Raw genomic sequence first — 15,781 nt, forward strand, 5'->3', positions numbered from 1 at the left:
GCAGGCTCTCCGGCAACACCTGCGGGACTCGCCAGCTCATGTCAGCTTCCCTGCTGCTGGTGTCAGCCACTCATTCGATCTGCAACCCGCTCTTCATGGCGAAGTGTCACAATCACTACGTGCTTATGATCTTACCTTCGAATTCTTTGTGACCGACGATCCACATAGCAGTCTCAAAGAGCATGACACCAGCATCATGGGCACGTTCACTTGCACCAACCGGTCTTGCCCTACCACCAGGTGGACAAGCAAGCAAATTGCCATCACCATACGACAGTACCCTGGGCAACGTTACAACGCTCGAGTCTACTTCCAGCGTTGTGAGTCATGTGACACCCTTAGCCGACCTGAGTTGGACGACTCGTATGCAGAAAGAGTTTCATATCGCCTAGCAAAGTGGTCTGGTGCCACTGTAGAGAAGCCTTTCCACTCTGGCCGCAGCAGGAGACCACATCAATCTAGCCTCTGTGAAGGATGTAGGCTCGGTCATTGTCGGCAGAGTCGTCTTTGACGTCACGATTCATACTTGTGCGACACCAATACTCACACTAGGTGTGAAACAGGGGACCAGCTCATCTATGCTTCCGATAGTGAATTGGTACATTCTGTCCAGCTTGTGTAGATGTCACAAAGAAACAGAAGTTCGTTGTAAACGATAAATCATTCAAGGTCGGAGCTATTCTGCTCTTGTCGTTTTGCTGTTTCTGCTGCTAGCCATCTCCAATCATCAGGTGTTTAACTCATGTGCTCGATGTGCACAACAATCCATCATGCCATCGTCTCGGCGCGTTCGTCCAGAACCACCCGCGGGGACACAATCTGCATGGATACTGTAACCATCATAAGTTATCTTTGGACCCGCACCATAGATTGAGCTTGTCTGGCCCTGGCGCAGAATTCGAGCACATGGCAATGATGGTACACAAAGTGTCTCGGCATGGCGTGCGTCTCGGGAAGCTGGACAATTTGAATTCGACTTATTTTGTTCGATGCTCTGATACTGGCGAATGTTAGCTGATTGGCAGCGACATTTGCGATCTGCTTTGCAAAGGCGGGAAAGCTTCATCGCCACACTGTGGCCTTATGCGGGTGTTCGACGTTAGCAAGTGAGTTCGCGCACGTCCAGATGACTCAGCGACTGAGCATGCGCCACAGCCACGGCTTGCTGACTAACGCGTTTCTCGCCACACGGTGCGTTTCGGCACACAGGGATTAACTCAGAATTCGTTTCTATTGGGGTCTCCCTGTGAATGTGCCGACAATATGTCATAGTCGTGTTTTGAAGTTCAAATGTAGAGCTGAAGAAGCCCGACTTCATGCTCGCTGTCCCAGTGTAGCAATTAAGCCTAGCAATTAAGCGTATCGACTCCAAGAACATCGTCATAAGTACACATTTCAGAGTAACAGCAACAAAAGGACACACAGAGTGTTCCACGCGGACGACCGATTTCTAGTTTTGTCCGCCGCATAGCGTCGAGAAGAGACTCATAATCATTCTGTCGCTCTGCCATCAGAGCCGCGACATTGGACTCATCACACGGACTTCTACGGCCATCACCACAGTCTTCACGGAACCACATTCACAATCATCATGGTACCGCCTCTCATTACGCTCGAAGAGCACTTCTTCTCCTCCGCCGTAGGCCACAGCCTAGACGATAAATATGGCGAGCAATTCAAAGCCATCCCCGGCCTCGAAGACCAACTTCGCGATCTAGGTGACCTCCGCCTCTCCTACATGGACAAAGGCAAAGTCTCACTACAGGTCATCTCACACGGCCCAGGCACCATGACCGTCGACCAATGCCACGCAGCGAACGACCAACTCGTCGCCGCCGTGAAGAAGAACCCAGAGCGCTTTGCCGGCTTCGCTGTCCTGCCCATGTCTGTGCCCGAAGCCTGCGGACCGGAATTGGAGAGAACAGTCAAAGATCACGGCTTCGTGGGCGCACTGATAGATTGCCATGTTAATGGAAAGTACTACGAAGGCAGCGAATACGACGATTTCTGGATGACGGCCGAACGCCTCGATGTCCCCATCTACATCCACCCGAGCTGGCCATCAGACGACATGTCCCCACGCTACCAAGGTGAATTCACGGCCGGCGCAGCGAAGAGTCTCGGTGCGTCGGGCTGGGGCTGGCATAATGAGGTGGCGTTGCATACTCTCCGTCTCTACGCCTCGGGACTCTTCGATAAATGCCCCAAGCTGAAAATCATCCTCGGGCATTTCGGCGAAATGATCCCCTTCATGCTTGATCGTATTACGAAATTAAGTGTACGCTGGGGCGATCAGAAGAGAAAGTGGAAGCAGGTATGGGACGAAAATATCTGGATCACGACTTCGGGTGTTTGGAGCTTGGATCCGCTGAGGTGTATTTTGGGGAATACGAAGATTGAGCGGATTTTGTATAGTGTGGATTATCCGTTTGAGAGGAATGAGAATGGGTTGGTTTGGATGGAGGAGTTGGAGCTGAGTGGGTTGGTCACAAGGGAGCAGTTGGAGATGATTGCTTATAAGAATTCGGAGAAGTTGTTGGGGGTCAAGGCGCCGCGGCGAGAGGGTTGAGAGGTCACTGTGAAGTGGTGGCGGAATACCTATACATGACGATCGCGCAGGATACGTACACATCGCACAGAATGTTGCTCAGCTTGACTACTCTGCAAACGCATTGCCACCGATGCTCATCGTTGGTCGGCATGTGTTTACAAGCTCCCATCATGATCGGCAGTGACGTCCATCATCGCGGCCGATTGCAAGGCCAGCTTTGTGACACATCTCATCGACCAAGGAATCGGGATCGTCCTTAGACAAGGATTCCATGCACGGTGCCTGCCAAGCCGTATAGTGCTTGCAGTAGTGCGACGCCAGAAGCTTTCCCCTAGCGCAAACGCTAGCACTGCACCCCGGTCGAAAGTGTCCGCAAGGTAAGGAGAAGAGGCAACCTCAATCGTGGCCTGCTTGCGTAGACCACGATTACTCACGAGGTTGCCTTCGTTTTCTGACTCCGACCCCCAGATTGCTCGGTCACACAAGACACACACGAGATGTCTCACACGGACCAAAACAGGACGCCTCGGCTTCCACACCCCCACGCGGACAAAACTCATTTGCAATGAATCGAGTCATCTCATACACAACAAGCCTAGCGCGCCTTCTATCCCTCCTGCTAACCGCAGTGAAACCAAACGCCCTTGCGTTCCGGTCTCCGCGAAGGAGTCGCCAGCACCGCCCGCCCTGCGCCCAGACCAAACGCCTTTCGCCAGGCCTGAGTCAAAGTGCTGCTCATGTGATATCGGGTTACTTTCGCGTCTCTAGCGTCCTGCACGCTCTTTGCTGACGCGACGAATCAGCGCGTCTTCTTTGGAGGTGTTGCTGGGTTTCTTATCATTGCACTCGTGGGTTGAGTTTTACTTGGGCCCGGTGCAGGGGAGGGATGGGAACGGAAGGGCTGTTTGCACCTGAGTTGAGTTGGGTACGTATTCATCGTCGGATATGAGGTGTTAGTGCCATAAGCTTGGGACATGTCGGTTTTGGCTGATGCAGTGATGGACATGGCATCAGTGCCGGCCGGCTGGGCGGGTGACAGGTCGTTGCCTGGGAGTTAGTATAAGTATCTGCTCTCTCGTCCACCTTGCTCACACGCTCTCTCCGCGCTGCCTTGCTGCTGCTGCTGCTGCTTTCACTCTTTCCGTAACAAGCCGACCGAATACTGATATCACAGCCACACCACCACGCAAACATGTTCTCCAGCAGCAAGAACAAATCATACCGAGATAGCTTCTCCTACCGAGCAGGAAAAGCCACGAGCACGAAGAAGCAGCGCTCGTTCAAGGAGTATGCTCCAGCTAGGAAGATAGTCACGCAGCAACAGCAACAACATCATCAAGCCTCACCATCACACTCCTCACCCTCGGCCAAGAGTCCCGCGAGCAGCTCTCCCACATCACCGTAAGCATACTATCCATCCATCCCGCTCACACCCATCACCTGCTAACACATATCGGTAGCAACCTCAACTCAGCCATCATCACCATCTCCGTCGGCCCAACCCACCGCCTCTTCGCCGCCCACGAAGACATCCTCTCCAAATCCCCCTACTTCGCCCAAGCCCTCCGCGCCCAATTCTTCGAGGCCGGCGGGAAACGCATCGAACTCGCTCACGAGGAGCCGGAGGTCTTTTCCGCGGTGCTGGAGTATTTGTACAAGGGGGATTATAGTCCGAAGTTGTACTTTGATAAGAAGAGGGCGAGTTGGGCGTTGGAGGAAGATAATTCCGCGGCGAGGAAGATGGAGAGTACCGTGGTGTGTAATTTGGGTGGGGTGGGGGGGAATGTGTGGAAGGATACTGTTATCTACGTAAGCTGGCGTGACGCCAATGAAGGAGTTTGGTATCGATACTAACGCGATGCAGTGCTCAGCGACCCACTACGCCCTCCCCGACCTCCAGCGTCTGGCCCTGAAGAAGCAGGGTCTTGCCTCCGGCGTCCACTGCAGCACCATTCTTTCGTCCGCACGTTATGCTTACTCGCACACGCCGGCGTCGGACAGTAAGCTGCGGGCGCATTACCTTGCTTTGATCATCCGGTCGAGGGATACGTTCAAGCGGAGTGGGACTATGCAGATGGAGATGGAGGTTGGGGGGAGCGCATTGTGGTTTGATCTCTTTGTCGCCATGGTCAATCATCTCGTATGTATTCCTGCATGCTGATGCTTGAGCTAACACTTCAAGAACTCCCGACTGACACATCGTAGGACGACATCGCTGGCGCACGCCCGCCTCGCTAGATCATATCATCATCATCGTCAGGGCCGGGTTTTCGTCGCACATACTTCACCACGCCCTCGCTTTGTGCGACCGCGACGGATCACTGGCGTCTACCACACACACACACACACACACACCTCTACGGATGGCCGCCTTACCCATCTCCTGAAAGAACAAGCCGACTGCTCCTATCATCTCATCATATCTACAGACCTGGACCACACCATTCGCGGCTGGAACCTTACCTTCTTGTACATCACCACCATACCGTCCCATAAGAGGGCCTTTATTTGCCATTCACATTTAGCACGGCGTTACCAGGCGTTACCCGTACAACAATAACACTAAGGGGACTATCGCGAGCGGGACATTATTGTCATGTATCACTATTTCTTTATCTCGTCATCTCTATCAGTTATCAATATCAGTATGGCCAAGGCAGGCTTAGAGCGGGAAGAAGAACAGACTGCGAGGTCATTATCACGCTGCAGGCAGGATATTGGAGATCAGATTGCTGTGAGTCAATTGGGGGCTTCTCGGGCCAGACTGTCGACTTGTTGTGTATACTAGCTGCCTCTAATCTATCTACCTATCTCATCTAGGTTAGCAGATACTGCAGAAACACGCTCGCTACTACCACTAACCCCCCGCGCTTCCATATCTTTCCTCGTGTTCAGCGTCGTGATGAGCTGTGTTTGATGATTGTCGGAGTCGGCATTCCAGGTGCAGTCGTGTGCAATCGCCGCCGTTAGTGCCGAACATAGTAAGATCCGCTGTACAGTCTGACATGCCACGTTGTATCGTAGACTGTCTAACATGCCCGTGTATCATGTGTCTACCGTCTGACATGCCAGTGTATCGTGGATTAGCGTGGGAGGGACTGTTGGATGCCGCGTGCCCCGGGTGTGACTCATACTGCATTCCATCACAGACGCCACCGCCCCTCGCCCTCCCCCGCTCCAGTCCGCTTATGGATGCTTCGTCAGCCCAGCGTCACATCCACATCCACCTAGGTATCCCACACCCTCTAATTCGGACACGTCGAGCCCGTGAAGCCGATTCCTGCTGCTGCCGGGCCAAACTAAACCAAGCCAAGTAAAGCTCAGGAAAGCAAGGCCCCGTGTAGGCTGTGTACGTCTGATGTTGAGGATACTGCATGTGATACTTCGCTGGTCCGTGCTGAAACTCGGGATACTTGATGGTGGCTGCTGACTGCTGTTCCGGGCGTGATAGATAGAGAGTCTTGTCGGGAAAGATCACCATGGCCCGATCAGACCCCCGTCCCCGGGAATGCGCCAGCCTTACTAAGGACGACGATGCCGCGGTCGCGGGCGATATACCCTTTCATGAAATTCTGTAGCCGCACAAAAAGAATTCCAAAGTCAGCGGACCCATTCCCATTTCCATTTCCCCTTTCTTACCAATCTTCATTCTTACTAGACGAAGGGATAGGTGGAAGAGTAACATACCTTATAAATAGCATTAGCAACCAAACACTCGACCTCATCCCCATCCACCCCACCCTCCCCATCCCCGACCTCCGCCCCTCGCATCTGCAACGCCGCCGCAAACTCCCAGACCGGAACTCTCGTCCGTCGAGCAGGCGCCTCGCCTTCCTTCGCAGCTGCCTCAAAGCCTCCCGCAATGAAAACTTTCCGGAAGAGATTCCGCAGTAGAATGTCCCGGCCGCGTTCCAGGGTCAAGTAAATCCGACGTTTGACGAACTCGTCCTCGCCGCTTTCGAGCGCGGCGGTGAAGGCGCGGAGGTCGGCGTGCTTGATTGCCGAGGTGATGGGGGCGAAGAGGGAGGTGAGGTGTGGGGATTGAGATAGGAGGGTCGGGGTGGGGAGGCGGTGGGAGGTCAGGAGTTTGGTTGGGATGAGGTAGGTTAGGATTAGGTCGCGGTTGCGGGTTGTGGCTGTTGCTGTGGCTGTTTGAGCAGCTGAATCATTGCTCGAGTGCAAGCACATTTTATACGCGCTCTCCAGATGCTCTTCTGCTGCAGCGTAGTCTTCTGACAAGAACGCTATCACACCAGAATAGTACTTAAACGTCACCTGATGCGCTTTGGGAAAACGGGATAGGGGGGGTAGTTCACCGGCGGCTTGGGCGGATAGAGAGCGCAGGATGTTTTTGCTGAGGGGCACGCTGTTCAGGCGGAAGTAGGTTTTGAAGAGCAGGTTGGCGATGTAGTAGAGGGCCCATTTGCGGGAGTCTTCGAGGGGGGATCTGTGTGGAGGAGAAAGAGGAGAGATGGGTTAGCCAACTTACCTTTTTTTTTTCGGGCCTACAGTAGAGTACGAGTGGTATTGACACGTACCTGTCGCCGAGACAAAGGGCGAAGATGCGGTTGATATGCCGCGCCGCATCCTCCAGCTTCTCGTTCTTGCTATTGGAGGAAGTATTGAAGCCGTCTTCGTCTTGCAGACCGAACGCCATGCCGGTGTCTCTTTGTTCTCTTTGCGCGGCAGCGGTGGCACTCTCGTCGGCTTTGATGGCGAAGATGCGCATGTATTTCGCCACGACATACAGACACGGGATCGTCCAGGCATCAAACACATCACTCGTATAGCCACGGTAGACGGCATTCAGCACATCCTTCCACGACTCGTAGACGCCATTCCAATCCGCTTCACGTGCTCGTTGGCTGGTGTTTTGCGCTTCTTCCGCTGACAGTAGACGGGCGGTGAAGTGGTAATAGGCGGTGAAAACTTCGAGCCAGTTGCTGGACTCCTTCTTGTCGAGGTGCAGGTCCGGGTTGTATTGCAGTTTGTAGCGGAGGTCGGTTTGCACGCTGCCGGCGTTCGTCCAGCGGAGGTAGTTGTAGAGGCGAGCGGGATCGGAAGGGGGGCGTGAGGGGGAGATGGTGGTGGCGAGGAGGTAGCCGTCTTCGCGCGCTTGGGCCGTGGCGAAGTCGGTCCAGATTGAGTCGCTCATTCTCTCTCTCTCTCTCTCTCTGTCTGTTGTGTTCTATTATTAATATTATTGTGATTGTAAACATGGAAAGTCGAGTCGAGTCAATCGATTGAGGACCTCAGGCATTCATGCTTCGAAGTCTTGGCTGCGCCTTCGGCCGGCACTAGCAGCCCACATTCGAGATGGCGAATTGATGGCAGAATTAGCAGAATTTGTGGCCGCGACAGCAAGCGACAACACACACGACCACCGACGACGACGACAACATCAATCACAGTGGGTGACCATACCATATATTAATCTACTGACAGTGTACTGACTGACCATTCTTCCAGATGGGTAAGCATGCGACCACCACCACCGCCTCCGAGCACAAACCATAATATCGCATTCGGGCTGCAAGAGCGAGGGAACAATGGATACACACACACACACACAAATGCCGTTGTGCATGAACATATATCATAATATATATCATCCATAAGACAGCGCTGATGTCTGCTATTTTCATAATACAGGTCGCCTGCAGGAATACCAAGTCATCGGGCGCCATCTGCCCACCGACACCCAGCCCACCCCGAAACTCTACCGCATGCGCATCTTTGCCCCCAACGATGTCATCGCCAAGAGCCGCTTCTGGTACTTCCTCGCCAAGCTGAAGAAGGTCAAGAAGGCCAATGGTGAGATTGTGAGCTTGAACAAGGTATGACAAGAAACAAATCTCAAAAAAAAAGAAGCGGGATTGAGATGTAGCGCATGAGAGAGACCGCCCCTGACCGCAGTATGATATTATTGTAGATCCACGAGAAACACCCCCAGAAAGTGAAGAACTTCGGCATCTGGATCCGCTACGACTCCCGCTCCGGCACCCACAACATGTACAAGGAATACCGCGAAATGTCCCGCACCGACGCCGTCGACTCCATGTACCAGGACATGGCCGCCCGTCACCGCTCCCGCTTCCGCTCCATCCACATCCTCAAGGTCGTCGAGATTGAGAAGGATGCCGATATTCGCCGCCCATATATCAAGCAGTTGTTGACCAAGGGCCTCAAGTTCCCCTTGCCGCATCGGTCGCCGCCGAAGAGCGGGAAGGTGGTTTTTGCTGCTACGAGGCCGAATACCTTTTTCTAGGTGTGTGGTTTTTGTGGTGGTGGGAGAATGAGCACGGGGTGGAGTGGGTGTTTTGTGGCATGGCAGCAAGTTTTGTGGTGGCATGATGCCCCGCTCGGGCTGTTTTAAGAGTGCTCACATAGCTAGCTGAGATATTGAAAGCTGCTTACCCGCATCACATCCGTCCCGTCTCTCCCTCATCACCGTAGTCGTGTGTCAAGTCCGTGACAAACCCCATGATGCATTCAGGCCGATCCATCACGCCGCTGGTCCTACGATTGAAGACGCGAGTGTCGGTGACACGAGCAAAAGAATGACAATCGCGCACACGGAGGCGAAGGATGCTGCTGCTCAAGGACATGCCGACCTCGAGCATGCCAAAAGCTGCTCGATCATATTTCGTGAAGTTTGCTTATGGGGCAGATTATCTACCGACGGCTAGAGTATATACACCCACCAACCCTCCGTACAAACCTTTCCCAATCCACCACGCTGCTAGCATGGCGAATATGCTCGTGCCGATCTGCAGAAATTCAACCGGACTATTGAGTCTGATGTCCGTTTTCACGTACCCCTCTGCGGAAGGGAAGGAGCCCGTTTGGTTGAAGTGGCGCAGTAGGTCTTCCTTCTCCGTCCACCGGTCTATGAGCCATTGTTCAAAGGTTTCGAAGTCCTGCCAGGGGATTGAAGAGAGGTGGAAGCGTCGCCAGTAGATGTGGGTTTGGGGGGCGGCGAGGCCGTCGAGGTAAAGGGTGCGGAGGTTGTAGATGTCTTGGCTGTCTTTGTTTAGTCTGTGGGGTGGTTGTTAGTGGGGAGGTTGATTGTTAGTGAGTGTGTGGTGGGTTGGGGATGGGAGAGGAAGGGAGGAAGATGCAGGGACAGGGAGGGCGCGGGAATAGGTAGGAATAGGGAGAGGGGAGAGGCGGGAGGCGGGAGGCAGGACGTACGGTAAATTCTCGTAGGCGATCGTGCAGTCGTACAACCAGTCCACACTCCCCGCTAACCCGGCAATACAAGCCTGCAACCCCCTCGCTCTCGGCAGAAGCGTCAAAGTCGGAGATCTGATACCCCTGCTCTCCGCCCACTTCTTACTGATCGCGGAGGACCTTTTACTCAAATTCGTGCCTTCCGGGAAGATTAACAACCACATCGCCGTCGGTGTCTGATTTTGATGTTTTGAGCCAGGATAGTCGGAGAGGTTAGAAAGGCTTTCTTGGAGGAGGCGTTGATCTGTTTCCCAACGCCGACTCAGGAAGATCCAGGAGAAGAAGACGAGGCCGTGGCCGATGATGGGGATTCTGCGGATGCCGTCTTTGAGGACCACGTGGAAGTGCCCGTGAGCAGAGGTGGTGTAGGCGGTCCACCAGAGGGCTAGCCAGTCGGTGTAAATCTGCGGTTCTACGTGTTCAGCTACATGAGAAGGTACCGAATTTGTCGTAGAGTTTGGTCTTACCTGATGATTCGCAACAAGCACCATCCGCTTCGGAAATTCACAAATCACGTTCCCATTCTTATCCTTTCGAATCTGACCTGCGACGCTAGCATCGCCGCTTATGTGCGCTGTGATAGGTGCACGCCACTGGTTCAGACCGATCATGAGGATGGCCGTTGAGGCTTTGATGTAGTTCTGCCATGATTTCGCCCAGGTGGCGTTGATCCAGCGGAGTGGGAGGCCGAGCCATTGTTGGATGTGTAGACTGTGGGAACGTATCAGCGATTTACGAGTGCACGTGACTGGTATGTGAATGTAGTATGGAGTATGGATGGGGCGGTATTACCATATTGCTGCAGTCAAGAAACAGAGTAAGACGGGCACTGCACCGAGGTATTTCGTCATCTTGTCCGTCATCGTTGTAGATTCGTTGACGGAACGCAATTCGGTGGACATAAAACGATGGGGCAGGTGTAGCATATGCATCGTTGCATGAAGTAGGCGCAGCATCACCATCATGAGCTACTTCTTTTCTCTAGGCTGTCACTGCCTAGAAGTGCTAGTGAAGGCCTCGGCTCGACGAGCCTGAACTTTCATTTCTGGGTCCATGGCTGTTTGGCGGGATTGTTGGAACGGTCGTGTGAATGACATTATTGTGTAGTTGAAGTGTGTAGTTGAAATGTAGTGGTAGAAAGGAGCTTCATCTTGTCCTTCACAATCCGGAGCTTGATGCGCGCATCACTTTGTTCGTCTTGGCGAAATGTCGCAAATCAAACTTTGGGACGGGGAGCCCGCTGGATTGATCGTGTATACATGCCTCGTGGGCACATATAGCAATGTTATCTTGCCATGGATATGTACACCGAGGATACCTGTGTGAGAAAAGATCAAGTGCCTCGCGTCTTGATATTGCATCCCACTTTCCAACCAACTCCACGCTAAAGTCATAGAAATCTCTTCTCAGCTGTGTGTCCATGCAGCATATCATCTAACTCATCTCCATATCCTCGCCACCGCCTTCTCCAAACACGTCTTCCATCCTCCCTGCGCCCTCTTCGTCTTCTTCTTCTTCTTCGTCCTCGCGGTCAACACCGCCCATACCCACGTCCTCCTCACCATGCCCACTTGTCACATTCACCATCCTCCCCTCCCCCTCCACTTCCTCGTCAACCTCCTCCTCACTGTCCCACTCATCCTTCAAATTCCACCCGACGCCCGTCAAACAATACTTCTCCGGCGGCAACTGCACCCCATAACTCCTCTCCACTTTAGGCAGCGCCACACGATTCCTCTCAGCCGCCTGCTCGAGCATAAATTCCCGCGGTAGATGTCCTTGGAAAGTGTAGCCCTGCCGGCTTGCGATGGCCTGACGGAGTGATGTGACTGTGATTCCTTCGCTTCCGGCTCCACCTGCCTCCCCAGCCGCTCCCCGACCTCGTCCGCCGGTTCCTCGTTCGGCAGTCGTGCCCGCGTAGCCTTCAGCGCTGAGGCGGAGGCTGTCGGATAGTACGCCTGATGTGTAGCGGTATGCGAAGTCGAGGAGTTGGAGTGGGACGCGTTCTTGGTAGCTGTTGATCCCGAGGTTTGAGAGCACGAGGTGGATTAGTCGGGCGTCACGGGGTCGTTTCGAGTCGCCATCGTCTTGTATTGAGTTTCGGGGTATATCTGGGTCGATTTGTGGTTGCTGTGTGGAGGGTGCTGTGTCTGAGGGTGGTGGTGTTGAAGGATGGGTGCCGTTTGCGAGGGCTGGCGAGGCCATGGTGGGTATGTACTGTTCGGTCTTGGGGTAAAATTGCAGTAATCAGACCGGTGTTACAGTTCTCCTCAAGGTGAAGCGCTATGTCCTTCTTGTCCGGCCTGCGAATGTTCACTTGCACGGATGAGTGAATGTGTTTCGCATTCACTTTCACGGGCGCAAATGTACAGATGCAGCCTAGCCCACGCCGCTCCCTTCCGCTCTCCGCCGCGCGGGGAAAGCACGATGACATCGCAACGAAACATGAGACCATGTGACAAAAACGAGACCTCCAAGAGCTTTGTACAAGCTTTATCCTACAGCAGATCATGGCTCTCCATGCCTCCCGTACATCGCCGAAACTTCTCAATGGACATTGACGACCTGGACTACCTTGAGAAGCGAGCACTGCCTTACATTCAATCACCAGGACCAGGAGCTAGTAGAGAATCACCTCGGCACTACCACAGCCGCATCACGGGCGACGGCGTCTTTGGGATTTCTGCTTACGGCTTGATACTACTATCCTTCTTACTCTTCGGCGGTCTCTTCCTCTTCGGTCTGGTCCACGGCTTCTGGCATCTGTGTACACATTACTCGACCACATCAACCAGTACAATTGCGAGACAGAGTCAGCTAGTGCATTGATCCGTCCGAACACAATCATGCATATCAAAGACCGGACATTCGTCATCAGTGGCGGCGCATCGGGACTGGGTCTAGCTACTGTCAAGGACCTACATTCTCGTGGCGGCTACGTCGCCATACTTGACCTCAACGCCGAGAATGGACAGAAAGTAGTAGCCGAGCTCGGCACGCATGCCAAATTCTTCGAAGTCGATGTCAGCGAACCTTCCTCAGTAGCTGCCGCCGTCTCAGCGCTTGTACCCTGGCTCAAGGAGACCGGTAAACCTATCGGTGCTGTCATTCCCGCAGCGGGAGTCGGCATGCCAGGCAAACTGATCGATCGACACAACGAGCCCATACCTCTCGAAAGCCTAGAATTCGTGCTCAACATCAATCTTCGTGGAGTACTGGATCTCATTCGACTTTGCCTCCCTCACATGACGAAAACAACACCCACCGAGCCAGACGGCGAACGCGGCGTCATCGTCATGGTATCCTCCTCCGCCGCCTACGACGGCCAACCAGGCCAAGTCGCCTACGCCGCCAGCAAAGGCGCCGTGAGATCCATGACCCTAGTCCTAGCGCGCGATCTGGCACAATACGGAATCCGAGCTGTATCGATCGCGCCTTCGTACTTTGAGAGCAATATGACGGCGCAGATGAGCGAGAAGGTGCGCAAGAGTTTGGAGAAAGTGTTTGAGTTCCCTAGACGGGCGGGGAGGGGGGAGGATTTCGCGGGGATGGTGAGGCATTGTATTGAGAATTCGATGCTGAATGGGGAGTGTATTCGTCTTGATGGTGCTACGAGGATGCCGTCGAGACTTTAGCATATATAGGAGGCTTATAGTCTGGTGTAAGCTCGTGAGCATCACTCAGACTCGTTGGCTACAATGCTTCAGCTGTGGCGGCTGCTAGCAATACTCCACACTCTTGTGAAGTATCAGCGAGCACGCCGGTGTGCCTATTGTCAGCAGCCGTGTGCTCAGAATAGCCTATCACTATGTAGGTCCCGGCTGTCCAGTAGCCGGCTGCACCGTCTGGGCAATCTTCGGTTGCGAAACATCCACACATTTGCTGCCGCTGCCACCTTTGTGGGCGCTGCTGTGCGAACGAGGTGTCATATTCACCTAGAGCTGGCAAAGTACAGATCTGAAGGTTACCGCCGCGGACTTGATCATTCATGCCCTCTAGATCTAACCTTTGAGCACTACCGATAAACAGCAATTCTATGCCGAACATCATCTGCTGCAACTCTGATTAGTGAGTCACAGCATCGCTATCTGCATCGGACGAGGTTGCTAGATCGTCTGAGTTAATGTTAAGAACATCTTGCAGCTCAGGAGTTGCGTAGATCTCCACGTGAGGGTTCATGAAGGCTACTGTACGGCGCAGGCCGATGGCGCTTGTACAGGTGCTTCACAGTCCACTCTGAGCACTGCAGACCGCTCTTCAGCAGTCAACCAGTCCAAATGCATGCCGAGTAGTCCGTAAACCTTGACCTTGATCTCGGGGGACTTGCAGTGCTGCAGGCGCAGTATCTGGAGGTACAGCTCGTGCGAGCCAGCGTAATTGGTATTCCGCCGCATGCTCACCAGCGCGGACTGATGCTCAAAGCCGCCGGAGTGCCATCAGTCAGTTATGCGCACGTCGTGGCGGCCCCTCCACTGTAGGCACAGCCGCGCTGCATAACTGCTGCAGCACCGGGACCGTGAAGCGCCGGGAGCCGCAGTGTAGTCTAGCGAGTTGAGTATAATTGCGTTCTTGTGTAGTCCACAGTCGCGACCAATATAGGCGTAATGAGAGCTCGAGAGCTCGTCAAGGCTGTTGGCAAGCTTGAAAGTTGTACAAAGTCGTGGCCATTGGCGCCATTGGGTCGTGCGGACCAGGTTGCTTTGTCTGCATTGCGTAAATCAACAAGTATGTCATTGCCTTCAGCTGCAAGACCAAAGCCACACAATCATTTCTCTGGCACACTTGCAGATGTTAGATATCATCAAAATCTAAGCATTGATCTGGGACGGTCGATGCAGAGCGAGTCAATGAACTTCGGCGTTCTCGTCGCAGTGGTCTGCTGCATTTCTTTGAGACACGGCTGGAGATTGCCACGGACACTGAAAGAACCTGCCATCGACCAGAATGTCCTCAAGCTTGTCTGATGCACCCTGGTCGGCTGACAGCGCGATGTAGATCTGTGAGCTCGAAAGCACATGGATCAAGCCGAGGCTGATCACCAGGGACGATGGCCACCAGTCGCACGTAGGCTGCAATGTCCACAAGCAGCTTCGGATTATTGAGGTTGGAGAATGTGCTTCACCATTTAGACTCGCGAGGTGCATTCCCAGTGCAGAAATCGTCAGGGGTGGAACTTGACAGCTCCGGGCGTGTCTGGAAGATGGAGAGATTCTCTCGCGAGTCCTTCGGTGAAATACTCAACGAACCAACTTGGTGGCCGTAGAAGGTTCACGTAGTGCCATGGAGTTATGATTGAGAGCGATATGGGTCGAGGAGTGCTTGCCAGACAGCTAATGGATATCGGCAAGGATCTCCCTTGGCGACTGCTTGGCATTGCCGGCAGGCGTGAACTCTGAAGTGTTTCGTGGCTTCTATCCATCGAATGGCCAGTGATGTGGCTCGATCGTGCATCAATATACGGGCCAGCGGCGAAAGTTTGTCTCAGGCGGCCAAGTTGGGTGCGGAATATGTAGGCCCGAGCCCTATCTGATGCCACGAGGCAATGGTTCTTCCATCGTCCGGTTATCGAGGAGGATGTCGTCCTGAGAGCCTGATAAAGGGCCCCAATAAATGCCTTGCGGTGTGGATGCTTCCGAGGTTGTGTAGAACTACAGGACCTGCCGTCCCTAAGGCTCAATAAATTTCTCCACACTGTGCAACGCTGCTCAGTGCCCTAATGCGTGATCAATCAGCGGCCTACAAGACCGTCGGCGATCAGGACCGAAAGCAATAATTATGGACGACACAGCAACTATCGATAAATCCAACCAGCCGGGCGAGAAGCCACGGAAACGTATCACAAAGGCTTGCGACCAGTGCAATGGCAGCAGGTCGAAGTGTAGCGGCATTGCACCTTGCATCCGGTGCCGCGAGAACGGCCTCGAATGCACGTATAACAGACAGTCACGACGGCATGGCCGAGTCTCTAAGGCCATTGTGTCACGGAGCGCAGTTCCG

At 53.7% G+C, this 15,781-nt stretch overlaps 7 protein-coding genes across 7 annotated transcripts; 4 read left to right on the forward strand and 3 right to left on the reverse strand.

The window, feature by feature from the left end:
- Positions 1–1,591: 1,591 nt before the first annotated feature.
- Positions 1,592–2,569, forward strand: LTS14_006128 (uncharacterized protein; the record flags this gene model as incomplete). Its single annotated transcript, XM_064838826.1, has 2 exons — positions 1,592–2,278; positions 2,315–2,569. 2 exons carry the CDS (start codon positions 1,592–1,594, stop codon positions 2,567–2,569), a joined length of 942 nt encoding a protein of 313 aa, XP_064693651.1.
- A 1,174-nt stretch (positions 2,570–3,743) lies between these two features.
- On the forward strand, positions 3,744–4,789 carry LTS14_006129 (uncharacterized protein; the record flags this gene model as incomplete). The annotated part of the gene is made up of 4 exons (XM_064838827.1): positions 3,744–3,952; positions 4,012–4,360; positions 4,416–4,691; positions 4,757–4,789. 4 exons carry the CDS (start codon positions 3,744–3,746, stop codon positions 4,787–4,789), a joined length of 867 nt encoding a protein of 288 aa, XP_064693652.1.
- A 1,250-nt stretch (positions 4,790–6,039) lies between these two features.
- Positions 6,040–7,706, reverse strand: CSN12 (COP9 signalosome (CSN) subunit; the record flags this gene model as incomplete). Its single annotated transcript, XM_064838828.1, has 3 exons — positions 6,040–6,123; positions 6,239–6,998; positions 7,090–7,706. 3 exons carry the CDS (start codon positions 7,704–7,706, stop codon positions 6,040–6,042), a joined length of 1,461 nt encoding a protein of 486 aa, XP_064693653.1.
- Positions 7,707–8,020: 314 nt separating this feature from the next.
- Positions 8,021–8,819, forward strand: RPL20B (60S ribosomal protein L20B; the record flags this gene model as incomplete). Its single annotated transcript, XM_064838829.1, has 3 exons — positions 8,021–8,024; positions 8,204–8,388; positions 8,484–8,819. 3 exons carry the CDS (start codon positions 8,021–8,023, stop codon positions 8,817–8,819), a joined length of 525 nt encoding a protein of 174 aa, XP_064693654.1.
- Positions 8,820–9,222: 403 nt separating this feature from the next.
- Positions 9,223–10,647, reverse strand: LTS14_006132 (uncharacterized protein; the record flags this gene model as incomplete). The annotated part of the gene is made up of 4 exons (XM_064838830.1): positions 9,223–9,589; positions 9,746–10,188; positions 10,252–10,495; positions 10,577–10,647. The coding sequence occupies 4 exons, from the start codon at positions 10,645–10,647 to the stop codon at positions 9,223–9,225; spliced, it is 1,125 nt and encodes a 374-aa protein (XP_064693655.1).
- Positions 10,648–11,174: 527 nt separating this feature from the next.
- On the reverse strand, positions 11,175–11,989 carry TAF9 (Transcription initiation factor TFIID subunit 9; the record flags this gene model as incomplete). Its single annotated transcript, XM_064838831.1, has 2 exons — positions 11,175–11,194; positions 11,224–11,989. 2 exons carry the CDS (start codon positions 11,987–11,989, stop codon positions 11,175–11,177), a joined length of 786 nt encoding a protein of 261 aa, XP_064693656.1.
- Positions 11,990–12,630: 641 nt separating this feature from the next.
- On the forward strand, positions 12,631–13,419 carry LTS14_006134 (uncharacterized protein; the record flags this gene model as incomplete). Its single annotated transcript, XM_064838832.1, has 1 exon — positions 12,631–13,419. One exon carries the CDS (start codon positions 12,631–12,633, stop codon positions 13,417–13,419), a length of 789 nt encoding a protein of 262 aa, XP_064693657.1.
- Positions 13,420–15,781: the final 2,362 nt, after the last annotated feature.

Source organism: Recurvomyces mirabilis (genome assembly GCF_035927965.1).
Source record: "Recurvomyces mirabilis strain CCFEE 5264 chromosome Unknown scaffold_15, whole genome shotgun sequence".
NCBI classification, from domain to species: domain Eukaryota; kingdom Fungi; phylum Ascomycota; class Dothideomycetes; order Mycosphaerellales; family Teratosphaeriaceae; genus Recurvomyces; species Recurvomyces mirabilis.